The following is a 14433-nucleotide window of genomic DNA, read 5'->3' as shown; positions in this document are numbered from 1 at the left end:
ATTGGCTTAACAATAAAGTGGCAAGGGGAATCACCAATATAACCCTGTTACAGAGGCACGGTGGCTTCAACATCGGACCCCATCAGTCATCTAGTGTATATATAAACCATTGGTCTGTACTGAAGTCAAAAATATCATTTGAAGTGGTCAGTACATAATGGAAAAGATACTATAATGTATAGTTGCTCATCCATAGTTATGTTTCATCATCATACATACCCGCCATACAGGACTATGACATTTATATCTGTGTTTTCTCATGGTGATAAAACAAAAGTACAAAAGTACAAGGAAGTACTTAAGGCTTTATTTAAACAGATAGTACCATTTAAACGGTATTGAAGTAATCAATCAAACGAATAGACTCTACAGGTTTCTAACATAAGCAATATATTCTAAAGTATCTAAAAAAAAAAATACTATATTTTTTTTATCCACATAATCAACTTCCTATTTGTCCCCCTCAAAAATATCACAAATCAATTATAGCCTATCCTTATTAACATTTCTTCAATTTAATTTAAATTCCACATCAACACGTTTTTGTTGATAAATTTGACTTTTTGCAAAATTTCAGGACTTTGTGGATCTGCATTAATTATATTAATGTTAAACAAAGTGTATTTTAATATTGAAATATTCCTGCTTGTGGGTTTGTCTTTATCTCCATGTTGCTAAATTCTACCTTGTCATTTCCTTCATACAACCTATTGTGTTACTCTCGTTTGTTTGTCTTTTTTCCAGAACGGTTCTGTCGTTTCTGACCACCCCCTCCGCGTGGCCCTCCACGTCCTCGACCCCTCCCTCCTCCCTCTCTCCGTCCCTCCCACATGGGCATGGGGGCCTCAATTTCTCCTGGCCGTCCACCCCGGTCTGGTACACTGCCCATCAATACCTTCACAGAGACAGAGGAGAAGACAGAATAATTCATCTCTTTATCTTCATTCTAAAAATCTAACAAAACTCAAAGCTAGTTAGCTACAGCATACCTTGTAGACTTCAGTGCTTTCCCCTGCCTTTACTGGTAAAATGTAAGATTGGTCTTTTCTTGCTGCAAGCAGAAGAGACATGGAGACTTGGGATACGAGAGGAAGTGATGAGAGTGGAGGTATTGAGGCAAGCACTTCACTGCGCTCCTGTGGAGTACATGGAAACAGGTTTACCATTAATATACATGAAGCTACTAACAATAAAGGAATATAAAACTCAACAATATATTTTGGGGATCTGTGTTACTGTCAAAAGTCTATATTCAGATATATATGCAAAAACTTAACGCTGACTTACACAGATCGTCAATCCTAATTTTCTTGCTGACTGTGGAACTACACTTCTGGTTCTGACTTCGTCCCTGCGCTTTGCTGTGCTCTCAGTAAATGCTCACTGAATGCAAAAAATTCTGTTGCTCATCACACCTCATGTCACCATGGTGAAACTCAAGCTTCTTCCTTGATTTTACATCTGAGGACTTCAACTTTTTGCTCCTGACTGACATGCATTAACTTGCTGTTCACTGCAGACTCTCCCTCTCAAGATCCTCTGTCTGACCCTATTCAATGAAAACCTGTCACCTGGTATCCAGGGGAGGGAAACATTGCGCCAATGCAAGAAAAGGGCATGTTTATGTTTGTTTTATACTGTAATGTATTTTTGTGGAGTACAATTGTGGATTCTTGCAACTCCAGACATTTTTTGGACTTATTCTGGAGACCCAGGTCTGATGGAATATGGTCCTTAGGAGTTGGAGATCTTATCACACTACCATATTTAGCAGATATGATCCAAAGGTCAGTGCTGGCAACGCCTTACAGACTGTTCCACATGGGGCGCAGCATGCTGCCTGAAGCTGTGAAGATAGGAACAAAGTCCATTTCTGTGCTATGCACATGCCTGCTAATTCTGCTCGACGTGGCCTTGCGTTTGCGCCCCATTGACTACAATGCACTCTAGTGCTTTTAATGTGGACATACATTAGGAACACTTGATTTTTCCAATGACAGACTGACCAGGTGAAAGCTACGACCCCTTATTGATGTCACTTGTTAAATCCACTTCAATCAGTGTAGATGAAGGGGAGGAGACAGGTTAAAGAATGTTTTTTAAGCCTTGAGACATGGATTGTGTAGGTTTGCCATTCAGATGGTGAAGGGGCAAGACAAAATATTGAAGTGCCTTTGAACGGGGTATGGTAGTAGATGCCAGGCAGACCGGTTTGAGTATGTCAAGAACTCAACAGTTTCCCGTTTGTATCAACAATGGTACACCACCCAAAGGACATCCAGCCAACTTGACACAACTGTGGGAAGCATTGGAGTCAACATGGGCCAGCATCCATGTAGAATGCTTTCAAAACCAAAGAATTGAGGCTGTTCTGAGGGCAAAAGGGGGTGCAACTCAATATTAGGAAGGTGATTAATGTTTTGTACACTCAGTATCGATTTAGCCTGCATATTAAGTAACGTTTAGTAGAGAGGCAGTGTTGCATACCTTTTCTTTCTCTCCCCAGGCAAAGGACTGAAGTGTGACCTGAAAACGTTTGATCATCATTTGGCGTCGACAATGATAGTCCTCTAATAGAGCCTGATTTATCTTCTGGACATGCCTCTAAATAGGTGGAAAAACCAATACAGAAATGAATAACCTGGTGAATAATTAAGGTACCAAATACACTGACAATCTTGAGCATTGTCATGAGGAACCCCCCCCCCCCCCTCCCCTCTTGACAACCTACCCATTGCTCAGAGTTGAGATTGGTGTCAAGCAGAGGTTCTGTCACATAGCCACACGGCAATATCGCAAGACGTGACTCCACCTGAATAGTAAAGCGTGATAGAGAAGTGGGCACTGTATCAACAGCAAAATTCTGCAGACACTTTTCATATCACATCCTGTCTGAGTCAGCCTCCTCCTTACCTGATGGCACACATCTGTAAGTCGTGAAGACTCGTCCATGTTTAGGGTTTGAAGCAACAGAGCCAATTCACGCTCTGTTTCTTCCTTCCTGTCACCTTGTTCCATCTCCTGGCCATCTTCATATTCTTTACACCAGTTCTTTGTATCAACAATGCTGGGATCTTCCACTCTCTGCTCTTTCTCAGATTTAACTTCACTCTTCTCATCCTCTGGATGTAATTCTTTATGTTGAAGTATGCGTGCTGCTTGTAATTCTGACACCATGAACTCTGCAAATAAGACCATAAGGACAATAGCATCAACAATACACAACTTACATTATTCACTTCGTTTCAACACTTTGACATTTCAAGAACTCCCACCTGCCTAATCTCTCACCAGTGACTTTGTTGAGGAGAGGAGGACTCAGTGGATCTGTGGTCAGTGCAGTGTAGGGACAAAGTAACTCGGTCAGCAGGGTCCGCAACTCCCCTACTAGGACAACACCAGTCTTTCGGTCTGAAATGCATGCGTACCAAACACACACGCCATAATTGAGCAAGGCACGTAGCTCTAATGTGCTTCAGGGACACCGTACTACTATGACTGACCCTGTAAAACAACACATTTCACTTCACCTGTCCTGTGTATGTGAAAATAAAAATCATATATATAGTGTGCAAAGCTCAAAGCTGTCATCAAGGCAAAGGTTGGCTACTTTGAAGAATCTCAAATAACATTTTGAATGAACACTTTTTTGGTTACATGATTCCATATGTGTTATTTCATAGTTTTGATGTCTTCACTATTATTCTACAATGTAGAAAATATAAAAAATAAAAAACCCTGGAATTAGGTGTGTCCAAACTAGTAGGTGTGTCTGTATATAGCAAGTGTCTGTAGGTGCACCTTCTAGTTGCTACCCTTGTATCATGTACAATTGCATGACTTAGTTGTAAGGTTATACCTTGTAACTCTGAGCAGAGAGCCCTCAATTCTGACGCCAGCCAAGTGAGCAGCGGACAAGGAAGCTCATCACACCTGCACCGTCTGACACAGACACTGCTTGTGTACCTGAAATAATGTTAAAGTAATGACCGCGATCAAGCAACACGTAATAGCTACATAGATAGTTAAGGTTCAGAAAACACGCAGTAGCGAAAGCAAACTTATTAAACTGAGCCTCTCAGTCACTAGTTGAGCTACTCTTGTACTATTTACTTGTCTATCCCATCTGGCACGTGCAGCACGTCTGGTAGCTAGGCTTCTGACATCCGTTAGCTAGGTCGCAGACATAAGCTAATCTGTTTTCAAAATAAACGTACAAACTCACCCAATAGACTTTATAGCATATATTGTTCCTATATCTCTCTCCATTATAGACTCAATAGAACACATTGAAACATATATCCAATCATGTAGCTATTGCATTTGCAACAAGTAATTTTCCTTTCCCGTCTTTCCCAAATGTTTAGTTAAAAAGTTGCAGAAGCTCTGTACTTCCGGGTTCTGTATGTATACAATGGATTCAAGGCAAGGTTAATAGATCGACAATCCACTTTGATGCATCGATGCGAATGTCACATTTTATGAATAACACATTACAGGACATATGCATAGATGAAATAGCCAGTGGAGCTGTTAATTTCTGTAGGTAAATTAGAATAATTATCATGCATTGGGACATTTTATTATAATATCCGTTACCTAAAGGCGTTATTCTGCACTGTTTTACTCCTTTACACTGTGCCTTTAAAACAGGTTTCAAATGTTATAGCCACAGCTGCAAGGGGTTAATTAACAGTATATGTTGTTATAGCTATGTGGGTCTTGTAATGATCCATAATTAAAATCTCAACTTGTGACCAGTAATCAAGAAACAAGACAGAAAAATAAATAAAAACTAGAGACAAAGTCTTCAGATTTTATTCTCAAATACAAAAAGAGTAAGTTTTGATTTAACACAGAACCACATGCAGATACTGTTTTACATACATGGTATATGGTATAAAAAAGTTTTACAACCACACATGAAACTAGTTAATGATCACAAAGATTGGAAAAACAAGTTGGAGGGACAATAGATGACCACCACTGTTACAGAACGTTTTAAATGGTGTGAAACAATACATTTTGGTAAATGTTGTTTTACAAGCTCTCTTTATACAGGTTATAGAAAAAAGTAATCAAAATGTTTGTCTTCAAGACTTCAATTTCAATAAATATGGGCAAAATATTAATGGATTAAATCAAAACCTCAACAGTTGAAGATACATTTTTTTGTATATATATATAATTAGTCCAGACTCTACACCAATTTCTTTAAAATGTATGGTTCTTTGATCTAACATCTAAAACTAAAAATGACGCGTAAACAGCAAAATATTAAAACAAAAAACAAAATGTCCTACAATCTTCCATCTCTCTTAAAAACACATTGAAATGTACACATGCAAATCCCAGCTACCTTTTATGAGCTCTAATAAACATTCACTGCACAACACTGAAAAGTGTACTACATATGCATGTTAAACTACACTACTGTTGCTCATTTAAAATAGCCAGGGTCTACAAACAGGCAAGACAAATAAGCTGTATGTTACTAAATGGTTGCAGGACCTACTGCAAAAACAATGCTAATGTTGTGGCGTGACATTAAAAAATAAATCCTATACCAGAAAGGCAGGGAGAAAAACCACTAGACCCTGAAAAGAAAACCTTGAAAATGTTAGCTATAAGAAAGGGAAGACTAATCATTAAGGAGATGATGGATGAGGACGAAAAGACAGGTGTAGCCTGCAGGCAGGATAAGCAATGGAATGCTGCTCAGGGAATGGATCCGTCTCATCAGTGCACTACTGTAGACCTACTGCGTGCCCTGGGAGCCCTGAGAACCCTGGCTGTAGTTGCCATAGTTGCCGTATTGGCTGTAGTACTGATTCCATTGGCTCTGGTTCTGGTAATACTGCTGCCACTGCTGTGCATACTGGATCAGAGAGAGGGAAAGAGAGCAAGACATTATGAAGTGAGTTTTAGACAGGTGACAGGTTAACGTTGATATATGGGCCAACCTAAGAAACTAGTTAGTCACCTGTTGATACTGCTGGTTGTAGTTCTGCTGCTGCTGGCTGTAGGTCTGTCCAGTGGCGGCAGGAGCAGCAGCAGCAGCGGCAGGAGCAGCAGGAGTTTGGCTATAGCTCTGGCTGTAACCTGGGTACTGGCTGTAGTTGCCGTAGTTGTAACCCTGGTTGTAGTTGCCTTGATTGTAGCCTTGATTGTAGCCCTGATTGTATGTCTGTGGCTACAAGTTAACACATACAATGTCAGAAAGTTGGAAGGACTGGTGAAGTGTTGACAGGGGAAGAACCACATGTAAGGAGATGCCATTAAAGGGAAACACCAACATTTTGCAACTTCATATTCATTATCTCCAGCACCACCCCAACATCAACATGTGAAAATGGTGCATTTCTATGTTTTGTTGTAAGATAGGAAGATAAGTGTTTCCAATTACATCATGAGTGCAAGTCGTGTGACTTTGACCAATTGTGAGTAGGCATTGCCTACTAATTGGTTGATGATGTCATTATCCGTTTTACTACAAAACATAAACACGGCATTTTCACATGATGTTGGGGTGGTACTGGAGACGATGAATATGAAGTTGAAAAATGTGTGAAGATTCCCCTTAAAAAACAAAGTAACCAATATATTAGACAGCTTACCTGTCCTTGGCTGTAACTGCCAGTGGCTCCCTTGTTATATTGTCCTTGGCGGTGTTGATTGTAGCTCCCTCCAGATTGTTGGTTGCGGTTGTAGCCATGTTGCCCTCCTGCTGCGCCATCACGGTTGCCTCCCCAACGGTTCTGCTGGTAGCCTCCACGGTTATAGCCTGTCATGTATAAAGGGCAGGAAGTTAAGTAGGCTCACAACACAAATTTAGAAAAACAAAACAGTTGAGCAGAAACCTTGCTCCTCACCTCCTCTGAAGTTGCCACCTTGGGGTCCACCACGACTCTGGTAACCTCCCCTTCCTCCTTGAGAGCCACCACGGTTGTCATAGCGCTGATAAGGTGCATCGCGACCACGGAAACCTCCTTGGCGGTTGTCGAAGCGTTTGTCAGGGGGTGGGCCGGCCTTGCGGCCCTCCTCGTTGTACTGCTTCACCAGCGTGTCAGCCTCTTCTTTTTGAAGCTCGATGAAGGTCACGTTGTCAAGAAACTCACCAGCTTCTGGGAGCACAAAGTTGGCTACAGGAAGCAGAGGGGTTGGACGTTGTCAGGACGAGTATAGCGGCGCCGTCGAAAGACAAAGAAAATCATTATTACTATCTGATAGACTATACTAGGAAGGGGTAGAAAGGGAAAAGAGGGAAGTGGGGGAGAATACATGTTAGGTGAGAGAGTGGAGTTGCACCAGAATTGGAGCAAAACATTACCTCAAGGGACAGGGGAGAATTTGCTCCAGTTTAGGGAGGACAAGGAAATAGAGGAGAAAAATAAAATAGCAAAACTAAGGAGAGTTATGAATATGTAGATAGGGGAAATTTTGCAACTGCAAATCACAAGCATAGCCTATGGACGCCTATGTCCTCAGTTCTTAAGTGATAAATGTTTAATATTTCCCTCCCTTGGTACTGGAAATTGCACTGCCAATGGTTTTGTTTAAAATTTAAATAGATCATCTATTAAAATCTCATCCTTCAAGGGTCAGAATCAAAACCAACACTTGAAATGGACGTCACCCTGAGTTTGCAGTGCTAAATAGATGAACGAGAAGTTTGACAGAAATGGTTCAAATAAGAGAATGATGGATGATAGGGGGAAAGTGGGAATAGCTCTCTGAGGGGAAGGGGACGGTTGGGATCTTCCAAGTTTCCATAAAATAAAAAAAATAAAAATACATAGGAAATGCATTGTCTTTAAATTTTGTTATCCATGGAATTCCTACCTTTCATTTCTAATACGGCATGATCGGGCACATCCTTCCCTTCCTCATCAGTTCGCTTTAACGTTCGCTCTTTTAAATCCTCGTCCGTGGGACAAATTACAATAGCCTTGCGTTGAAAACCTTCAAAAGGACGCATTTTTCGTCTCTGGGCTGATCCATATACATTTGTCTAGCAAAGTTGACAAGAAAGAAGTAGAAGCTGTTCATTATTGTTCACTTGTCTGGTTTTGTTACAGCTTTGCGTTCCATAGGACGGAAATTGGATTCCTGCAATGATGAAAGTGAGAGTTTTTTTTTTCTTCATGCCTATATTTACTGTTCTGGAACTACATATGGTTGTCTCTCACAACTTACCATTGTGTCTGGAATGCATTTCCTGTGAGAAAGAACTTTGGGGACCCATGTTAGCCATCTATTGGGTTAATTCTTGCAAGTTCTCAACTGGTCAACGTTTCCAATGAAGAGCTAAGAACGTTAGCTACTTAAAATGCAAAATACTACATTACAAAAGAATAGTAGCATCTTTAAATATGTTCCATCTTTGAATCTATTTTTGCCATATTGACAGCTCACTCTTACAAGGTTGAGCAAATAGCTGAATGTTCCTGTTAATCCCTTCTTCCACAGAGCTCACATTCACTTCCATACAATTAACATAAGAAAAACATCTGGAAAATCAATTGAATTGTCTCCAGATAAACCCTTTTAGGGCAATCAATGTACTGCTTTTCAAACTATTCTCTGTGCTGTCATTGATTTAATGTAACTTGCTGAATAAACCAACAATTAATAGTTTATAAAGCTGCGTAATATCTTGCCTACAATAACAGGGTCCCCCTATTTACTTACCTGAACTTACCTGTTTGTCAATAGTCCATCTGTCATGACAATAACAACATACACTACCTACCTGTCAATACTCACTAATTCCATGGCACCCATAAGAATGTCCAAGACCTTACCTACCTCGAGTAACTTGAGCAAAGGCCCTGAAAATTCAAACATGTTAGTTTTCACTTACCTTAATGTTTTATTCATTTTACATACAACATTCAAAAGTTCCATATGCTGTCTGTATGTATAAATCAGCTATCTTACATCAAAGGTGATGTGAGTTTGAACTTGAACTAATCTTACAGTTAACGAACAACAGAAGGTGTATTTCTTACTCACCACCCGGCAGTGTTTACTTGTTTTTCAACATCTTATTATAGACATGGACTATTTGTACAGCTTAGAGCTCTTTTTCAACAGGACATACAGAGAGGAAATAAAAAATATTGAGTAAAAACATACAATGTCAATACTGCTTTCATTTAAGCGAAAACAGAAATAATGATTTCAGCAGCATGTTCAGGACAATGAAAAGTGTGATAACTTCCAGGAGTTGTTGATCAAGGCTTCTACACTAGAGACAGTATATCAAAGAGTGCATTAATGGACATGTGCATCAGTGAACAGCAGTGGGCGGGAGGTTGAGCACATTAACATAGAATGGGGTGAGAAATCAGACAGTAGATACCTGATCCAGGATGTAGTTACGCTTCTTGCGGGCAGCGATCTGGATCAACCTGTTCAGACACTGTGTGGCCTGCTGGATCAGGACATCCCAGCGACCAGCATAGTTCTTCTGACGACGCAGTCCCATCACCTGAGGGTGGAGGTTTTCATTACGTTAGTGGGGAACTTGACACTAAAGACCAAGACTGAAGGATTCTGTGTTCAAACAAAGATAACTGACCTTCATCTTCTCCATTATGGCATTGGTGCCCAGGATGTTGTATTTCTTTGCAGGGTGCTCTGTCGCGTGCTTTGAGGCCCAGGTGGTTTTCCCAGATGCAGGCAGGCCAACCATCATCAAGAGCTGAGGTAAAAACAAGAGACAAACATGAGGAATTGGTCCTGGCATCTCACAGCTACTGACGACAGAAGGAATCTAGTCTAATGATCCAAATCAACAATCCACTCAATGAACCACTATGGCAGACACTCACCTCACAGTCAGCCTTGGTTGCAGGCCCAACTGTTCCCCGTATCCTGTTTTCCAGAGGGACGTTTTGAATGAAGGTGTATCCCTCGGGCAGGGGGAAGAAGGGTTCCTCTTTCTGGCCAAAGTTAAATTCAATTGCACAGTTCTTCACAAGAACGTGGGGAAAGAGTGGCTGTTTAGCTAACTCCTCCCGTGACACACGGAAGGCCACATCCAGCCACTTGCCGTTCTTTGAGAACGCCATCTCCACTTCATCACCACTATCGAAGTCCTGAACCAGATATGGAGAGGAAAACATTTAGGCTTATTGAGTACTCAGCTTTTCTTAGGCAGATGAATCTAAGTGAATCTTCTGTACTATCACAAATACTTACAATGTAGCATCCAAGGACATCATTTTCACAAAACTTTTCCCCGTAATCCTCAAATTTACAATTTGAAGATTTCTTGCCAGTTCCTCCATAGCCATAAGAGAATTGTTCTTCACCTGGTATAGAGTCAAAAACAATGAGCTTGTGTTAGTTGCAAATCGCATAAAATATCTATAATAACAATGAGACAATGCAAAATATTCCAGCTCTAGTACAGAAGCATTTTCACAAACTGACCGAGCTGGGTGTTGCAGGTATCCAAGGACCAGCCAATGCGCACTACATGTGGATCAGGCTCACTGCTGGGAAGGTGCTTCACAGAGATCTCCTCGTTTATCTGGATAACAAAACATGCACCAAATTCATATTTACTCAAATCGATGAGCCTCCTCAATCGGAAAACACAACCTGAATATTCCATCTACAAAGCGCCTAAGTGAAATGCAACTTAATTTAATCAGGAAATACCTTCATTTCAAAGCAGACTTGCCCTTTGTTGACGCCATAGGAAGCTCGTGCACCTGACCACAGGTATGCAAAACCTTCGATGGTGAGCGGGTATCCACTATACCGGTCACGTGATACCTTGAAGTGCAGATCGCAATTATCTGTGAAAAACAAAACCATACCCCAAAGGTAAATAAATACAGTTGAAGCCGGAAGCTGACATACACCTTAGCCAAATACATTTATACTCAGCTTTTCACAATTCCTGACATTTAATCCTAGTAAAAATTCCCTGTCTTAGATCATTTAGGATCACCACTTCATTTTAAGAATGTGAAATGTCAGAATAATAGTAGAGAGAATGATTTGTTTCAGCTTTTATTTCTTTCATCACATTCCCAATGATTGCCTTTAAATTGTTTAACTTGGGTCAAACATTTTGGGTAGCCTTCCACAAGCTTTCCACAATAAATTGGGTGAATTTTGGCCCATTCCTCCTAACAGCTGGTGTAACTGAGTCAGGTTGGTAGGCCTCCTTACTCACACACGCTTTTTCAGTTCTGCCAACACATTTTCTATAGGATTGGGGTCAGGGCTTTGTGATGGCCACTCCAATACCTTGACTTTGTTGTCCTTAAGCCATTTTGCCACAACTTTGGAAGTTTGCTTGGGGTCATTGTCCATTTGGAAGACCCATTTGCGACCAAGCTTTAACTTCCTGAGTGATGTCTTGAGATGTTGCTTCAATATATCCACATAAATTTCCCGCCTCATGATGCTATCTATTTTGTGAAGTGCACCAGTCCCTCCTGCAGCAAAGCACCCCCACCACATGATGTGGCCACCCCCATGCTTCACGGTCGGGATGGTGTTCTTCGGCTTGCAAGCCTCCCCCTTTTTCCTCCATACATAATGATGGTCATTATGGCCAAACAGCTCTATTTTTGTCTCATCAGACCAGAGGACATTTCTCCAAAAAGTATGATCGTTGTCCCCGTGTGCAAACCGTAGTCTGGCTTTTTTATGGCGGTTTTGGAGCAGTGGCATCTTCCTTGCTGAGCGGCCTTTCAGGTTATGTCGATATTGGACTCGTTTTACTGTGGATATAGATACTTTTGTACCTGTTTCCTCCAGCATCGTCACAAGGTCCTTTGCTGTTGTTCTCGGATTGATTGGCACTTTTCGGCACCAAAGTACATTCATCTCTAGGAGACAGAACACGTCTCCTTCCTGAGCGGTATGATGGCTGCATGGTCCCATGGTGTTTATACTTGCGTACTATTGTTTGTACAGATGAACGTGGTACCTTCAGGCGTTTGGAAATTGCTCCCAAGGATGAACCAGACTTGTGGAAGTCTACAATATTTTTCTGAGGTCTTGGTTGATTTCTTTTGATTTTCCCACAATGTCAAGTAAAGAGGCACTGAGTTTGAAGGTAGGCCTTGAAATACAGCCACAGGTACACTTCCAATTGACTCAAAATTATGTCAATTAGCCTATCAGAAGCTTCTAAAGCCATGAGATCATTTTCTGGAATTTTCCAAGCTGTTTAAAGGCTCCGTCAACTTCTGGCCCACTGGAATTGTGATACAGTGAAATATAAGTGAAATAATCTGTCTGTAAACAATTGTTAGAAAAATAACTTGTGTCATGCACAAAGTAGATGTCCTAACCAACTTGCCAAAACTATAGCTTGTTAACAAGAAATTTGCGGAGTGGTTGAAAAATGTGTTTAATGACTCCAACCTAGGTGTATGTAAACTTCCGACTTCAACTGTATGTTGTTAATGCACACAATAAACCATTCAACACAAATCAAACAGTACTTTCACTTACACGTATCAATAGCCACAAGAGTGTCATCAAAATCTTCTTCCTCTTCCTCTGCTGGGGGCTGTGGAGAACGTGCCCTGTGTGCGCAAGAGCGTGGAGCATAAGCTAGGGGTATAGTTCGGAAGAATGTTTTTAAGGCACTTTAGTGAAGTAGTTTTCAACCCTGTTCCCCCACACTTACCTTCTTTCCTCTCGGTGTTCATAATAGCCATAGCCACGGCCTTCATCGTATGGCCTCTTACGGTTGCATCGGTCATCCTCCGTTTTGGCTTGGCTCACCTGCTCAGCCTCCATGGCCTCGCATTCATTGGCAGCATCTGGAAGATGTTCCTCTGGCTGCTTTGGCTCCTTCTTCAACTGCTCCTGCTGCTGAGGTTCATCTGCCTCTTTTTTCAACTCTGCTTTCATCACAAACTCATCTGTACCAAAGAGGACAATGTTGTCAATAATTACAGCGTGAGCAGCAGGGTGAATTAAGAGAATATACTAAGCACTAATCTGTTCATTTGAATTATGTTATTACTGACCTGGCTTAATTTCAGACATCTCCACATGCTTTGCTTCAGGCTCAATTGATGCTGGTTCCACTGGCTTTGGTTGCACCGGTTCAGGTTTCATAGCCTCTGGTTGTGGTGGCTCTGGCTGCACAGGTTCTGGTTGTGGTGGCTCTGGTTCCTCCATCTCTGGTTCTGCTCTCTCTGGTTCTAACACCTGTGCCCCTTCTCGGCTGTCTTCCTGTGCCCCATCCCGGCTGTCTTCTTCCTGCTCATCTTCACTCTGTTCACCATCACCTTTCTCCTCATTAAACTTTTCTTCTTTAGCCTGCGGGACAAACTGTACTTCATCGTCCTCGCCATCTTGGTCTTCTTCCCCATCATCTTTAACTAGTATGGAAAACATAGTGTCAGTATCAAAACCTGCTTGATTTACAACTTTGGTAAAACAGAAGTTTCACCGGCATGTTTACAATTGACAGCCCACTAGTCACGTTGACACAAACAGTACCACCCCCATTTAAAAACGGAAAATCTGTGAACAGTCAACGTGGCTCTACCAATGCAATCGTACAACTGTCTACATACTCATAGAAACGCCTAAATATTTGTTTACCTTCATCTGAGTAGTCGTCGCCATCTGCGCCAATATCGTGTTCCTCATCCCCCCCAGCATCAGCAGTCGGTGGCCCGCCCTCTTCACCTGCAGCCTCGGCCTCAAGTGCTGATTGCAACCTTATGACAAGATCCGCCTTCAGCCCACGAGTATCCAGGCCTCGCTGCTGAAGTTCCTCTTTCAGCTCGTTGACTTTGAGCTTCTTCACATTGATTCCACTCATCTTTCATGCAACTTATTCAGTGATCAGAAATCCCAATCTGTAAATTAGTTTACAGACAAGGAATGTAGTTTAGTAGACGCCTAGCATTGGTAATGTTTGCTACTGTAGCCATTTCGTTGCATTACAAAATCTTACATGGACATCGCTCCCGTTAACAGAAACATACAATCCACGGCAAAACGCATAGGTCCAAAGCCAACAGTTTTCATTAAACTAGCTAGTTCCTAGTTACATTATAGACTTCACTACGGTCTTTGCTACGCCGGTATTGCCTGCCAACTACCGGTAGTTAGCATTAGCAACTAGGCACATTCTTACAGGATAGTCACCTAAGGTCGGACACCAAAACAACGGATTCTGAAACGTCATAGCTAGCTAGCTGTATACAAACATATGTGCATGATAGCTAGCGTCGCTACTATTTGTAAATCATGCGAGTTTACATCCAAAATACACTAGCGTACATTACTAACCTCTTTTCTCACTCTTTTAATTTCCTTGCTTGATTCATGCAGCGACCAACTCAACTGAAACAAAATGGACGATTCTGTTGTAGCCAGAAAAGGTTAGCGCTTGCCGTCTGCTCCGTGATTGGCTAGAGGCCTTGTAGGTAATAT

The 14433-nt window shown here is 41.5% G+C and overlaps 2 protein-coding genes across 3 annotated transcripts; both read right to left on the bottom strand.

Moving 5' to 3' along the window:
* Positions 1 to 285: 285 nt before the first annotated feature.
* im:7138535 (protein FAM98B) lies at positions 286 to 4398 on the bottom strand. Of its 2 annotated transcripts, none has more exons than XM_045690072.1 (8): positions 4226 to 4398; positions 3860 to 3966; positions 3280 to 3411; positions 2914 to 3182; positions 2732 to 2812; positions 2488 to 2604; positions 990 to 1136; positions 286 to 895 (listed from the first exon to the last, which is right to left on the bottom strand). In XM_045690072.1, the coding sequence occupies exons 1-8, from the start codon at positions 4288 to 4290 to the stop codon at positions 716 to 718; spliced, it is 1098 nt and encodes a 365-aa protein (XP_045546028.1). In that variant the 5' UTR covers positions 4291 to 4398; the 3' UTR covers positions 286 to 715. The 2 variants fall into 2 exon arrangements, with proteins under 2 accessions (XP_045546028.1, XP_045546029.1); XM_045690073.1 differs by having other exon boundaries at positions 3292 to 3411.
* Positions 4399 to 4800: 402 nt separating this feature from the next.
* hnrnpul1l (heterogeneous nuclear ribonucleoprotein U-like 1 like) lies at positions 4801 to 14324 on the bottom strand. Its single transcript, NM_001173934.1, is given in 16 exon segments — positions 4801 to 5878; positions 5984 to 6193; positions 6618 to 6784; positions 6873 to 7142; positions 7843 to 8011; positions 9365 to 9493; positions 9584 to 9706; positions 9837 to 10103; positions 10207 to 10319; positions 10441 to 10540; positions 10672 to 10811; positions 12487 to 12560; positions 12665 to 12902; positions 13011 to 13367; positions 13594 to 13853; positions 14290 to 14324. Coding segments are annotated over 15 exon segments (2700 nt in total). The 5' UTR covers positions 13817 to 13853; positions 14290 to 14324; the 3' UTR covers positions 4801 to 5758.
* Between the last annotated feature and the right edge of the window lie 109 nt (positions 14325 to 14433).

This window comes from Salmo salar, chromosome ssa11 (genome assembly GCF_905237065.1).
Source record: "Salmo salar chromosome ssa11, Ssal_v3.1, whole genome shotgun sequence".
Classification (NCBI taxonomy): domain Eukaryota; kingdom Metazoa; phylum Chordata; class Actinopteri; order Salmoniformes; family Salmonidae; genus Salmo; species Salmo salar.
This window is presented reverse-complemented; position numbering and strand designations above follow the sequence as displayed.